At 39.8% G+C, this 16,322-nt stretch overlaps 2 protein-coding genes and 1 pseudogene across 2 annotated transcripts in view; all 3 read right to left on the minus strand.

Annotated features, from left to right (window-relative positions):
- The window catches only part of LOC146493938 (uncharacterized), a 65,412-nt gene that overhangs the window by 7,298 nt on the left and 41,792 nt on the right, over window positions 1–16,322 (minus strand). The gene's annotated exons all lie outside the window — the stretch shown is intronic.
- On the minus strand, window positions 3,059–7,435 carry LOC146493939 (uncharacterized; annotated as a pseudogene).
- The window catches only part of LOC146493940 (NACHT, LRR and PYD domains-containing protein 12-like), a 36,621-nt gene continuing 32,555 nt past the window's right edge, over window positions 12,257–16,322 (minus strand). Inside the window, exon 7 of the mRNA XM_085148421.1 lies at window positions 12,257–12,478. Within this exon, the coding sequence (XP_085004547.1) occupies window positions 12,340–12,478 (139 nt within the window). The 3' untranslated portion in view covers window positions 12,257–12,339. The remainder of the gene's footprint in view (window positions 12,479–16,322) is intronic.

Here is a 16,322-nt window from a genome sequence, read left to right on the forward strand (position 1 = left end):
TTCCCAGCGCCTCAGCTTTAGTTTCTCCCAGTATAGTTTTGTATGACTTCTTATGTTCCTGTTAATAAAGACCTGCCTTTGAGTTCATCCCCGTGTGTCTAGAGCCATGCATTTGGGTCCTCTCCTGCCTTCACACAGCCGCCCCATGACAACATGTGGCTTTAGAGCCGCAGGTTGAACATCCCTGGCCTAGGTGGTGTGGAATATTCAGTTTTCTACACGTAGGTAGCAACCTATGAAAGCAAACATTTCATTTTTTCTGAGACAGCTACATTAATAATAATGAATATATATAATTCAAAACAAAATCATAGAGGCTAACTGGGTATGTAAAAAATAATAATAATTTAGGTATACGTGAATCACTTCACATGAAACTCAGTTTTGCCACAGAAAAAATAAAAACTTTAGCCTACCTTGTGTACGTTTCTGCACTGGTAACAAAAGACATATCGACCTTTCCGCTGAATAAATTGTGTTACTAAAGTGTAAACTAATAAAAGTTAATATGCAGCAAGCCTAGAAAAAGTGGACAGTCTTCTATAAAAGTGCAAAACTCCACAGCTGCTGAAACTCACTGCCACAGACACTGGTGTTATACAGTGTAGGCCGTAATAATTAAAATCATTATATATCAGAAACTGTAGCAGCACAAACGCTAATTGTACCTGCACAAATCAGCACAAATGTAGCACTAAAAAAGTAGACCATTTTGGCCCGTTTTGGAGCAGTCTGGGGGGATGGTGACGTCATCAGCAAAAAATATAACTTTTAATATCTCGGAAACCGTAGCAGCACAAACGCTCATTTTACCTGCACAAATCTGCACAAACGTAGCACTAACCGCTCCGCCTATTTGCCTTTACGTTTCAAGTGGGTGGGGGGTCAGCTTCACTCTGCTCTCAGTCTGGGGGGAGTTATTTTTTCCTCCTTATCTTTCCTTATGTTGTGCTGTATCCATGTTATACCCCTCTGACCTGTCTTCCCCATGTGATGTTTGTGTAATGTATGTATGGTCTAAGACGGCGCTGGCACGGCTGGCAGCCTTAACCCAATTTCCCTTGGGATGAATAAAGTATGATCAATCAATCAATCAATATGATGCTGGAACATCATCATTGCATTATACAGCTTACTCTCTAACTGGATGCAGCTGTGAACAAGAACAGCTGTGGAACCAGGGTCCTGAGTGTCATCTATGGATGGAGGTGAGGAATCACAGTGTCCATCTCACAGTGGAGTCACAGCTTTTCTTCAGCTGCTCTGCTCTTCAAATGTAAGGTATCGACGGCTCTCCTTTTCAGCTCCGTTGGAATATCACCTTCTTCATGAACCAAACCTGATGTCATGTTTCGGCTGTGTGCAGGCAAGAGAAGGACCCAAACACAAAACTCACCACGCAGAAATAAAACTCAAAAAGCTGCTTTATTGCAGAACGGCACAAAAATATAACAAAACTAAACTGGTGCATGGATGAACTGACACACAGGGAAACACAGCCATGAGGGAGACGACAACACTGACAAAGAGAAACACAGGGCTTAAATACACAGAGGGATAACGAGGGAATGAGACACAGAAGGAGAGCACAGCTGGGAGTAATCAGGCTGGACGAGACAAGGGAAGCAAAACTGGAAACACTCACATGAGACATGGACCTTCAAAGTAAAACAAGAAACACACTGACTGAACTCTAAACATGCAAACTTAACAGCAACTGAGAAGACAGAACATAGGGACCAGAAACATGGTACAAAAAGGTCACAGTAGACACAACATTGAACACAGGGAAGCCATATTACAAAGCCAAAGAACTAAACCTATGATAACCATAACTGAAATCTAGGGAAACAAGAAACAGTACAACAAAGGACTCAAAACATAATCCATAATATAAAAACACGAGATCTCTTCAAAATAAAATAGGAAACATAATGAGACGCAGACATGACAACCAGAACTTGACAATGTAAGACACAGACATGAAACACATGAGGAGCAGGGGAGACTTAACAGGGGTTGGAAGACACAAGGGGAATCTAATAACAAAGAACTAGAAAAACTCATGAGCTTAATCATATAAACATCCAAATAAACTAAACTCAAAACACTGGGTCATAAGACCCAGGACCGTGACACCTGACAAAACAAAAACAGCAGCAGTAACAGTAAATTGTACTTATAAATTCACTGAAAACCCACATTTGAACTCTACCTACTTGTTCATTGAGGCATGAGTATGAGGGCAAGGAGACGTCACAGACATGTTGAAATTGTGATGTGAAGACGGTGGACTGTGGTGGCCACTGCAGACTGTTGGACTCTGTTACAATCTTCTTCAGTCTCTGTTACAGACGTGGGTTTGCTTGGACAGCCATGATAGCGACTCCCTGTCCGTCTGGAACAAAGCATTTACATTCAAAAAGACATTTACATAAAATACAAACACCAACAACACATGATATTTTATTATTTATTATATTATATATTATTATCATTCATTCATATTTATTTTCAATGAAGATGAACAACCAACTGAATCATTGAGTTTACACCAAGCACTGCAGATATAGTTGAAGACTTCTATGTTTCATAAATAGCGAAGAAAAGCTTTGTGTTGTGAATAGAGACACATTAAAGCAAACTTTGCTTGATGAAAATAAGCACAGTTAAATCAGTACAATAAGTGTGGAGACTTCCTTCAGAACGTGTCTGCGTAGGTTCTCAGTCATCCAGGTCATGATAGTCTAAGAAGCAACCACAACCTCCCTGCACAACATTTTGCAAAGTGAAATCTGTTTGTTGTCCCATCAACAGTTTACCTGCAGAATCGGTACAAATATCTTTACTGTGAGGAAGTGACGCAGAAAATACGTTTCCTCTCTGTGTCAATGAAAAAGTGCTTGTTAATATCAAAGGCTCATCATTATTTATTTAAACCAGAATGGGAGGCAGAGCCTTCAGTTTTCAGGCCCCTCTTCTGTGGAACCAGCTTCCAGTTTGGATTCAAGAGACAGACACTATCTCTACTTTTAAGTAGAGATAGTGTATAGCGCTATATAAATAAAATTGAATTGAATCATTATAATGGCCATAATGAATATAAAAAACAGCAAACTAAACAAGTACCAGGATGTTTTCTTTTAGATTGGGTAGAACGATCCTTCTTCCTTGCTTCATTTCCTGCTCACAGCATCAGCTGACCTCTGACTTCCTGGTCAAGGTCTCTCAGCGTTGACTGGAAAATCAAATCGGACTCACAACATCTTCTTGTAATGTGGTCGTGTTTGCCAGCTGTTTGAAGAGCATCTCTGGCCTAAGCAGAACAGGAAGAAGAACTGCATGTTTGGCAGCTTCTGTCTCTCTTTCCATTCACTGTTGTATGTCTTGTTCTTGTTCTGTCACTTGGACAAACATGGAACAGAAAAGTAAAAAATTAACTTGCGACTACAAGCATACATTCCATTAAAGTCAGGTTACTCTGGGACTCTTTCAGGATGGCAGAAATCTCCTCCTCAGCAGACTGGTGACCTTCTCCTCTTTGTCCCATCTCTGAAGGAGCTGCACTTCTATCAGTAGGAACTGACAGCTCTCTCAGTTTGAATCTAAATGAGTCATTTTAACTACTAATACAGAAATATGTACACCTAGATCCGATGACTTTCTCCTCCCATAATGCAATAATGCATCAGTCAGAAGGTCCAGTAGATGTGATGGAGTCATCTGTTTGTGACTCGTGCAGATCTATTGAGGAAGGAGCAGAACCTCTCCATGCCTTCTCCATCGTTCAGCCCAAACCCAGGAAGCCGTCGTGTGCTCGATCTGTGATTAACACATGTATATGTGAGGACAGCACACACACAGTGTCGTGTATGAAATTCAGCTTGATGTTCTTGTTCTGGTGTCTTTTCACTCATGACATTGGATCTGCTCGCCTGTTTAAAAAAAGATCATCTCAATGGTTTCGAGTCGATAAGAGAAATAATATTTTTGGGAAACATTTGGTGACATTGTTGACTGTAGGTTAATGACGTAAGCATTGATTAACAACTCAGCGTTCTCCATGAATCATGTCCAAAAAATGAAGGGAATTTTTTATGACAACAGGAGGCTCCAAATACACCAGTTACACCAGTTACATCCTGTATTTTTGGATGGTTTTGTGACCGAAGAAAATTTCAGGCTTTGAAGTTGTTACAATCCTAATTACAAAATGAAATACATGTCCTCAATCAGCCATAATAACTTTAACATTTTATTTATTTAACATTTTATTTCCTATCCTATTCATAGTCTTTTTTTTCTTTAGGTCAAGAGCAGTTGTCTAAGCATTTCACTGCATATCGTACTGTGTATGTGACAAATAAAATTTGAATTAGAATTTAATATGACAGAAATTAACTTAAAAAAATTAGATGTGTGTGTGTGCACATTCAAAAACATCTGTTTCCATCACAAATACTTCAAATGTTGTTTCTTATATAACCAGTCCATTTAAAACTATGACTTATTTAGGAGAACACCTCACTAGTGATGGAGCAGTGACATGAAGTTTCCTTCAGCATTTCCTCAGCTCAGCTGGTTTGGAGCTCTCAGGATGAGACAGCAGATATTCCTCTACATCTTTGTCTCTTACAAACATGATGTTTCCATCCAAGCGCTCAGTAATACTTCTTCTTTTTCTTCCAAGGCCAAAGTCGGCATCCATGCTCACAATTGTTGTACCATCAGTCTGAAACCAAACATCAACACTGGTTCATCCATTTCTGTCACTGATGGAACCAAATCTTATGACAGGATTATTAACTTGGTTGGTATCAGTGAGACGACTCGACATGAGCCACATTTATTTCATGACGCTTTAACAATAATGCTTTTGATTATATGAACTTCTATAAATAGTTGTAACCTTTTGACATGCTGGGTATGCTGTCCCATCATCAAGCAGGTTACAAAGACCAGCTGAGGATCTGTGTCTCGACTGGTGAAACTGGGAAACTGATTCTCCTCCCAGAGCTCTGTAGAGTGTGTTAACCTGTGGTAGAAACAGTAGAAGTAAAAAGGTTTGATTTATCAAACACTGAGGTACATTTACAAGTGAAATCCAAGCAACTCAGCAGGAGACTGTTTAAGAGCATTTTAAAAGCTCAGCATCTTGAACCATCTTATCAGCTTCATAAATATTTGTGTTTAATGTGTATTAATGATGGAGATCATTAGATAACACCTCACAGACTGATCACCAACCCACTCCAGTGGACATAAGAGTAGAAAATATGACCTAGTGTCAACATTTAAGGACTGTTCAGCCTGAAAAATGTTGAACTTAAATAAAGTATAAAATGGTAAATGGACTGATTCTTATATAGCACTTTTCTACTCTCCTGGAGTACTCAAAGCACTGTATACAACATGCCTCATTCACCCATTCACACCCATTCTCACAAGCACTTCTAAACACAAGTGCAAACTAAATCTACATTCACACTCTGATGGATGCATTGGAGGGCAATTTGGGGTTAGTATCTTGCCCAAGGACACTTGACTTGCAGACTGGGGAAGCCTAGGATCAAACCACCAACCTTCCGATCAGTAGCTGATCTGCTCTACCACCTGAGCCACAACCACCCAGAAAAATCAGACAGTGTTTCCACCATAAAGTGTTGCAAACTCCCTCAGCAGAGAACTGCACTCTAAAGAGAGATGGTGAAACAGCTCAAGGAGAGCTACTGAAAAGGCTGTCTTATATGGCGTTACTTTTGTGCCACTATTCTGACCGCACGTAAAACAATTTGAGCGCAAAAAAAAAGTTGTTGCATTTTGAGGAGAAATTTTGAGCAAAAAAAAGCTAAATTTGAGTGAACAAAATTCATTGCTGCGTGCAAAAACTGTATTTCAGTGTTTGCTATTATCCACACACACAACAGCAGCCCCTCTTACTCAGTTTTTGCATTTGCGCTCGCTCACAATGTGTTGCTTGTGCTCTTAACATTTCTGCCCGTGCGCACTCAACTCTTTCTGTACACCGTTATATTTGTGCCACAAAACCAGCCAATCACAGACTTGGATGCAAAAAAAATCTGATTGGCTGTTTTGGTCTCCAATCAGCTTGAAATGACGAAATGCAATATCCCAGAATGCATTTCGTCCAAAACTCAAACGAGGCAGTGGCGGAGGAACACAGAGTGGCGCAGTTTGAAATATTACTCTTTCTGGGTCACAAAATAAACTTTTAAGATATTTTCATGCGAGAATGGTGCTGTGTAAACTTCAAATACCTGCTCGATTTATCAAGACATCACATATTTGCAAAAGTGCTCTAATGTTTTCAGAGACAACCCCTTAGCTTCCATACTTGCGCATCGCTGTTCCACTTGAACGACGTATTGTTGTTCTAGTTAGAGTATTGTTGTTAGCCTATAGTCTATCATTCAGTATCGCCTCACTCAAAACGCGCAATGGGTGCTTCGACTTACGAAAGACCCTCAGGAACGAATTAATTTCGTAAGTCGGGGTTACACTGTACCTTACAGTGTAAACAAGTATGACTAGGTGTCTGTTGAGTCTCAAGTAAGTTGCCTGCAATGATATTTAAAGTCCAGCAGGTGTCAGTATGGAGCAAAACAGCAACACTGTGTCGACACAGTATCGATACAGTTTGGGGAATGTGCTGAAATGCTTCACGAGGCCTCATCTACCATCACTAAACAAAACTAAGCTTAAACCTGAAATCCTTAGAAAGATATGCAGGGAGACGTGAAGGAGACGACACAGACAAACCATCGACGAACACGAGACAACACACACTATAAATACACAGAGGGGAAAGAGGAAACTACACACAGGAGGGAGGCACAGCCGATTCTGATTGACAAGACGAGACAGGGGAAATGCAAACTGAACACACTGGCATAAGACACAGACCTTCACAATAAAACAGGAAATGCAGAACACAAGGAAGCCACATAACAAACCCTAAAACTAGAACTCAAGAAACACTAAAAAACTAAGGAACCATGAGAAGAAACCAAAAGTACAAAACTCAAAAAATACTGGGTCACCCACCCAGGACCATAACACTTCAAATCTGAGCGAGCACACTGCCATGGGAACGTGACATTCACAGAGAAACCCCCGGATCCTCCCACTGACATGACCGCTGTGGGCAGACCTCCACCCACCCCACTCCAGAGTGGGTAATAAATAAAGGGTAATAAAGTTACGTTGAAATCAAGCACACCATTGTTTTTCTTGTGACATTACCAATAAGTCTGATGGGTCACATGGCCCTCTTCCTATTGAAAAAACAAAAGTTGTATCCAAGATGGCTGAATTCTAAATGGCCACCATGGTCACCACCCATCTTGAGGAGTTTGCCCCCTCACATATACTAATGTGCCACAAACAGGACTTTAATATCACCAACCATACCCATTTTACTATAGTGTATCCATATAAAGGGCCCACCCTGTACTTAGAAAGCACTGAGTATAGATAAAGTGCTTGTGAGAATGGGTGTGATTGGGTGAATGTGGCATGTTGTATACAGTGCTTTGAGTACTCTGGGAGAGTAGAAAAGCACTATATAAGAATCAGTCCATTTACCATTAACTTGTCAGCAGTTGGAAAGCAACTTGGGGGAGGCAGGTGGTGATGTCTGGGTGAGTACTTGTTAGCTTTGAATACAGGCAAAGTGGTCCAGTAAGTCTAATGTGGCTGTGAGTGAATCAAGAAGACCAGCATCCGGGAAAACTTGACTGAACTGCAAGGGTGAGTAGATGATCCGAGGATTAGGAGGTTAGCAGACTTGTTGAGTGTTCTGGTGTTATATTAAGTCCAGTAGATTACTGTCAGGTGTGGACAATGGACAGGCTGACCAGGCTTCACCCAAAGGCAGAAACCAGAGTCTAGTGGAAAACCACAGCTGCTCACACAGATCATGACAGCAGCATGACCCCCCCCCCCCCCCCCCCTTCTATAGTCAGCTACCTGACTATAGTTGCAAATCTATCTATCTATCTAGTCTATAAAAATTTGCTAATCCCAAAACCCATTGGAGATGCTTCTGGAATCTACAATGGGTACAAGGGGTAGGCCACTCTGTGAAAGCTTTCACTTTTGCCAGATCCGTCTTCACCTGCCCCCGTGCCAAAATGTAACTGAAAGAAGTTATTGATGAGGAATGGAATTCACACTTTTTTGCTTTGACATAAGGTTTATTCTCCAGCAAACATTGGAAAAATAGCATGGACATGGGACTGCATGGCCAGAGAGAGCCATCCTTTTTCCCCACAAAAAAGAAGTTCCAACTGGAACAATTGACAATTGTTGGATTATGCCTGCAGCGAGGAATTCCTTAATGTACTTTTCCATAGCCGCACACTCAGGTCTAGACAGATTATTCAATTCAATTCAATTCAATTCAATTTTATTTATATAGCGCCAAATCACAACAAATGTCGCCTCAAGGCGCTTCATAGATACAGAGAAAAGCCCAACAATCATATGACCCCCTATGAGCAAGCACTTTGGCGACAGTGGGAAGGAAAAACTCCCTTTTAACAGGAAGAAACCTCCAGCAGAACCAGGCTCAGGGAGGGGCGGCCATCTGCTGCAACCGGTTGGGGTGAGAGAAGGAAGACAGGATTATATAGCCAGCTAGAAGGCCAGGTGGAGCCAGAGTGTAGTTCTATGGTACAGTCATGTGGTTTGTGAGGTGGCAGTGAAAGCGCTTTACTTTTGCTAAATACTTCCTGAAGATCATGATATTTGGTGGGAACAGAGGAGACATCTAAAACAGTCTCTGTGTTGGTTCATGGTTCCACAGGTTCCGGTGGACAGGCGGAAACAAGTCAATTTGAATCACAGAACAGACTCTAACTGATTACCCTCTGACCTGACCAGTCTAAGTGTGGGTTATGTAATTCTAGCCAAGGAAACCCGAGTATGAGTGGTTTGTGAGGTGCATGAAAAGCACCTGCCGGAGATTCAGAAACTTTCTCCCTAAACTTCCCTCGGAAATGGGGTAAGCAAAAGTCTTTATAAACTCAACCAGGAAATCATCATGCAAGCAGAAAGAAAGAGGATGAGCAGATAGGTAAGCAAGAGAAACCCGCCAGCGTCCCAGGTTTCTAGAGAAGGTTCAGGTTCCAGGTACCTGAAATGGGATGTAATTCAATTCAATTTTATTTATACAGCGCCAAATCACAACAACAGTCGCCTCAAGGCACTTTATATTGTACAGTAGATCGTACAGTAATACATACAGAGAAAAACCCAACAATCATATGAACCCCTATGAGCAAGCACTTTGGCGACAGTGGGAAGGAAAAACTCCCTTTTAACAGGAATAAATGTTTGGTGTCAAAGTCAAAGCACAGATCCATCCAGTGTTACGGCCCTAGCAGGGCCTCCTCCTGAAGGTGCCTGTATTTCAGCTTATTTCCTTTATACACACATTTAATAGGAACAGTTTCAGACAGGTAGTGTTTATCTGACATTACCTGCGTACCTCACAGTTTGCAGGTAATGGGCATAATAATTACTGAACAGAGATGTCCTGCTGTGAACTTTGTTGCTGTGGATCTAAAATGCAAAAATACATCGAGAAGATTTATTTCTAATCATGATTTTATGAGCCCCCACAGTTTGATTCTGTTCATCTGGATGTAGCGCTCTAAGCGGGAGAAACGTTTTGTCACTCATCCAGGTGACTTCTTCAGGCTCTGCTGACTGCAGCTTTCCCCAATCTTATAAAAAGTACATCTGCATAATGACTGAAACCTAATGGTCAAGGAACTGACCTCCCAGCCTATTGTTCCTTCAGTGGGCCGGTTTCAGTCATTATGCAAATGTACTGTTTATAGGGTTGGAAACCTGCAGTCAGCAGAGACTGAAGAAGTCACCTGGATGAGTGATGAAACATTTCTCCCACTGAAAGCTCTACGTCCAGATGAACAGAATCAACTTTTGGGTTTTACTAACCTGGATGACGAGTTTTTATGAGGTTTACAGTTTCTTATAATTTCTAAACCAGAAAGTGGAGGAGATGGAGCTCATGATGACTGGCTGCTGCCCTTCAGCGTGCTTTATGAAATCATCCAATCAAAATAAAGTTGGCCTTTAGGTAAAGCGGGGCTTTAAAGGGGAATGAGCTAAAGCAGCTTTTAGACAGAAAATGAAACGAGAGTCTGCACCAAGTCCAGGATGTGATACATTATTTATAACTACATTTACAGTAATCACACATATTAAAATTAATAAAATGACCAGCAGTACTGTAGTAACTGTAATACTGCAGTACTCACAGGCCTGTGCCAGCAGACACTGAACTACTGCCACTAAATTAACCTGCTCTTCACTGGTTTCCATTTACATACATTGGAATAATTGTGTTTAATTTGAAATATTTTTCTTCTGTTACACTTAAATTCTTGAACATTTTTTATTTAATTGTGCATTGTAGTGTACTCATTTGTACACATTCAATTACTTAGGTTCAACATATAAAGAGATTTTATTTGATAATAAATATCATTGTTTTGTTGTTCTTGTTGTTTTTTTCAGGCTGAGCAGCTGTAATCTGTCAGAGGAAGGCTGTAAAGATTTGTTGTCAGTGGTCAGCTCCCAGTCCTGTAGTCTGAGAGAGCTGGACCTGAGTACCAACAGCCTGAATGATTCAGCAGTAAAGCTTCTGTCTGCTGCAGTGAATATTCTGAGGTCTGACCGATTTGTATTCTTTTTTTCTTTTGTTTGTTTGTTTTGTTTTGTTTTTAACTGAGAAAATAAATCAAGGAATTTAAGGTAAACTTTATCAATTTTCTGTTGTTTCGTACCACATCTGCTCACCATAAAACAACAAGGATTCTTAAAATATAAGATTAGTTATTGATTGATTGATTGATTGATCATACTTTATTCATCCCAAGGGAAATTGGGTTAAGGCTGCCAACTGTCTGTTGGATCTGTTTGACGTTGCTTTCTTGTGTTGCTTTCTTGGTTAGAGTTCCTCACAAATGTCCAGATTATTCTTCTAATGAGGCGTCGACCATGTTTTCAGTTCTTTGGAAGAAAACATCGCCCTTTGCCATCCTTACTTTTCTTTGACTTCTTCAAATGCACCTGAACTCCAGCTGGTATTTTATTGGACTTTTCAGCTGTTTCTGGTCATCAGTTCATTCCTGCAAACCTATGAACCTGAACAACAATGATGCTGCATTGCTGGCTGATCCCAAAAGGTTGATTCTGTTCATCTGGACGTTTTCAGAAACGTTTGCTCACTGATCAGGTGACTTCTTCAGTCTCAGCTGACTGCAGCTTTACAACCTTACAAACAGCACATTTGCACAATGACTGAAACCAGCAGCAGCAGCACCTGATATATATGATACTAATATAATACATATACATATATAATCCATACAAATGATGAAGGAACTGAGCTCACAGTCCATTGTTCATTCAGTGAACTACTCAGTTTATTTTGGGCCTCAGAAATGCTCACTCTGTTTGTACATCACTGTCAGCAATAGACTCATTCTGCTGTGTGGACAGGAACACATGTGACATCACTTCCTGTTTGTTTGTGACTGAAGAGAAAGAAGTTTACAAGGAATCATTTAGAAGAGTTTCAAACATCAACTGATTGAATCCATGAATCTGAAAACGTGTTAGTGAGTGAAAGAGACAGACATGTACAGACTGAACTATCTGTTCAACAGTCAGAGTGTTTCTCTAACATGAGACACTCTTTACACAGCACAGGGACACTGAGGAACCAGGAGACAAGACACTAAACCCAGGATAAAGAGTTTGAGTGAATGTGGTGTTGAAGGTGTGGAGGTGGATCAGAGTGTCAGAGGAGACTCTGTAGAAGGACAGAGTGCCAGCAGGACAGTCCACATACACTGCTGCTCTGTTAGAGACAGAGGAGGAGGAGGAGATGGATGTTGATCTGTTATTGTGAAGGACAGAATGAGGACCATCATCATCAGAGCAGCTCAGACTCCAGGACTGATCATTGTGTCCAAACACACAGTCATCACTGCCTCCTTTCCTTCTGATTCTTGTGTAACTCACTGATATATCAACATTTCCTCTCCACTCGACCTCCCAGTAACAGCGACCAGTCAGACCATTTCTACACAGCAGCTGTTCATAAACATCAAATCTGTCTGGATGATCAGGATATGACTGAACCTTCCTCACACGTGTCACCTTCCTGTTGTTGTCAGACAGTTGGAGGTTTGTGTTCACTGTGTTTGTGTTGATTGTGAGTTGACAGGAATCTGATGGAGAGAACAAACACAATCCAGCTGCAGTTATTGATCCATCATCTGTTCATTGACACTTTGATGATGACTCCTGACATGATGAAGATGGTTGAATGTATGCTGCTTTGTTTTCATGAATCCCATTAAAAACACACTTACACTTCCTCAGACCTGGTCTCAACCATCGGACTCCAGCAGGCTCCACCCTGAAAGGAGGAGGGGGGTCAGAGCAGCACAGTCAGCATGCACACATGGACATTACATGGCTCTCATACACAGACTGTTACACACTAAGGATGGCTCAAAGCACGGCTCCACTGTTTTATTCAAAGAAATCTACTTTATTTATCAGCACATTTAAAAACAGGTTGAGCCAAAGTGCTGCACAGAGTAGAGATAAAATAGGAAACATACACATACACTATAAAGACTCGTCAGAATTGAAAGCTACAGAGTACAAATGTGTTTCCAACCGGGTTTTAAAAATGTTGAGTGTTGGTGAAGACTTAATGTGAAGGCCGACTGTTCCAGAGTTTGGCTGCAGCGATCGATAAAGCTCACCTCTGTTTTTATGTCTAGTTCTGGGGAAAGTCAGAAGCTACTTATCTGCAGACCTGACGGCTTGACTTGGATTATTTTTGTTAAAGAGAGATAAGATGGAGCTAATCCAGTCAGAGATTTAAAGACAAACAACAAAATCTTGAAGTTGATTCTACGACGTACTGGTAACCAGTGTAAAAATCTGGAAAAAGCTAGTTTTAATAACAGAATTGATTTATTTCTCAAATGAGAAAGAGCTATCGAGAAACACTCCTAAATCTTTAGCAAACTGAGTTATGAACTTTTCCAGTGCGCCAATGTCAACATTATCCAATAATAATAATGGATTGCATTTATATAGCGCTTTACTAGGCACCCAAAGCGCTTTACAATGCCACTATTCATTCACTCTCACATTCACACACTGAATGCTAACTCTTTTCCCTCGCATTATAACAATGTGAGGCGTTAATGCTAAATAGGCTGCCGTTATTAACTAATGCTAATTTGATGTGAATTAGCATTATGCGCTAATGCTAACACTGTTTTCCCTTTGCTTTGTAACAATGTGAACGGCTAATCTAAGTAGGCCGCCATTAGCACCTACGTCTAATTTAAGGCAAATATGCATTAGAACCTAATGCTCATATCGTTTTCCTTTGCTTTATAACAATGTGAGCAGCTACCGCTAATTTGAAGTGAATAAGCATTAGTAGCTAATGCTAATACCATATTTTCTTGCTTTATAACAATATCAGTAGCTAATGCTAACACTACATTCCCTTCAATGAAGCCTATTTAGCATCAATTAACTTCATTTAGCATTAAGAAGTTAATGCTAAATAGGCTACCATTGGTGGCTAATGCTAATTTTCGGTGAATAAGCATTGGCAACTAATGCTAATACCATATAATCTTGATTTATAACAATGTGAGCAGCTAATGCTAAGTAGGGTGACGTTATTAGCTAATCCTAATTCATCCGCTAATGCTAACAATGTTTTTTCTTACTTTTTAACAATTTGAGTAACTAATGCTTACACTATTTTTCCTTAAATGTTAACAATGTGAGCAGCTAATACTGAGTAGGTTGCCATTATTAACTAATGCTAATTTGATGTGAATTAGCATTATCAAATAATACTAACTATTTTTCCCTTGCATTATAACGATGTGAGGAGTTAATGCTAAGTAGGCTGCCATTACTAGCTAATGCTAATTTGACATGAATTAGCATCATCCGTTAACGCTAACTCTTTTCCCTTACATTATAACAATGTAAGCAGCTAATGCTAAGAAGACTGCGGTTATTAGCTAATGCTAATTTGATGCGAGTTAGCATTATCCGATAATGCTAACACTTTTCACTTGCACTATAACGATGTGAGGAGTTAATGCTAAGTATGCTGCCATTAGTGGCTAATTCTAATTAGGGGTGAATAATTATTACCAGGTAATATTGTTTTCCCTTCCCTTTTAACAATGTGAGCAGCTAGTGCTAGGTGGGCTGATGCTAGCAGCTAATGCTAATTTGATGTGAATTAGCATTATATTAGTGAGGAGTTAACCCTTTAAGACCTACTATAGAACCAAGTCCGCCAGAGCTTATATTATATTTTTACATGCTGTAGTGTCATTTTTGGGAGCATTTCAAGTTGCTATACATCAATGCAACCATTACAGCCTAGATTTTAATAATATGTAGGAATTAAGTGCATAGTGATTACATAAATTGCAAAAAAGTGCAATAAACTACAAAAAAATTGAAAATCGTTTTTGTTTTTTTAACATATATTTCTAGTTACAGAAATTTAAGAGGCTTATCTCTCAAAACTGTAAATACAAAAAAGTTGCACAAAATAGTTTCCCACCACAGGAAATTTATTTTGAGTGCCTTCATAGTTTTATTTTTGAAATACACCAATTTTTATACACTGCAGGAAAAACGAAAATAAATATTATGATGCAAATTTGCAAAAAAGCAGCATATGCATCAAAATAAACTATTTCCAGCAGTGCGATATGAGTCCTAAGCATCCCAGAAATGATACAGAAAGTCATAAAGTCAAACATAACTTTTAAAAACACCAGTATAGGCTCCTTGAGGCCCAGACGGTAAAAAACTACATTTCCGCGAAAATGACGTCACTTCCGGTTTCGGGCGGGTCATGGCGGACATGCGATAGTTCGCGCTGATGTCTAATCCAATGTAGGAAGTGTTACAAACAGCTGATCGGATCGGCAAAGCGTGTTTCTGGAATATTATGTTTTTGTTGCTACAAGTGCTTTTTATACAGTTTTTGCAAAGCTATATGTGGAAGGAAACTGTGACCGAGGACAAGCTGATGGCATAAGATGTAAGTACAACTCCTCAGGTTTCATATGCAAAAAAAATTATTGCGCTAGCTCACGTGGTTGCAGAGCTACCGGGATTTAAAAATAGTTACGCAAAACAGAGCGTGCCTGCTCCTACCGGTTTTAAAGGGTTAATGCTAAGTAGAATGCCATTAGTGGCTAATGCTAATTTTAGGCGAATAGGAATTGGCAGCTAATGCTAAAACCATTGCTAAAACATTGCTATAACAATGTGACCAGCTAATGCTAAGTAGGTTACCGTTATTAGCTATTACTAATTTGTGGTGAATTAGCATTATCCGCTTATGCTAACAATGTTTTTTCTTACTTTTTAACAATATGAGTAGCTAATACTAACACAATTTTTCGTTCAATTTTACCCTGCGATGTGAAGTGTTAATGCTAAATAGGACGCCATTAGTGGCTAATTCTAAGTTTAGGTGAATAAGCATTAGCAGCTAATGCTCATACCGTTTTCCTTTGCATTGTAAGAACGACAGCAGATAATGATACGAAGTCTACCTTTATTAACTAATGCTAATTTGATGTTAATTAGCATTTTCCGATAATGCTAACTCTTTTCCCCTGCATTATAAGGATGTCAGGAGCTAATGCTAAGTAGTCTGCCATTAGGGGCTAACTCTAATTAGGGGTGAATAATTATTAGCAGCTAATGCTAATACCATTTTCTCTTTCCTTATAACAATGTGAGCAGCTAATGCTACCATGACGCGAATTAGCATTATGCGCTAATGCTAATACTGTTTTCCCTTACTTTTTAACAATGTGAGCAGCTAATTTTAAGTACACTGTTGTTAACACCAGACCCCAGACCAATGGATGCCATTTTTAACTGTATTTTAGATATAAAATCTTGGATGGCAGAAAATTTTTTACAGCTTAACAAGGACAAAACTGAAGTTTTAATCATCGGTCCTAAGGCTCAGAGAGAGAAACTCTTGTCTAAATTACAAACATTTTCACTATGTCCTTCACTACAAGTGAAAAACCTGGGTGTTATTTTTGACTCTGAGCTAGGATTTATCCCACATATTAAACATGTAACCAAAATTGGATTTTATCATCTAAGTAATATAGCCAGAGTCCGCCCTATTCTCTCTCGGGCCAACACGGAGATGTTGATGCATGCTTTTA

This window comes from Neolamprologus multifasciatus, chromosome 22 (genome assembly GCF_963576455.1).
Source record: "Neolamprologus multifasciatus chromosome 22, fNeoMul1.2, whole genome shotgun sequence".
NCBI lineage: Eukaryota > Metazoa > Chordata > Actinopteri > Cichliformes > Cichlidae > Neolamprologus > Neolamprologus multifasciatus.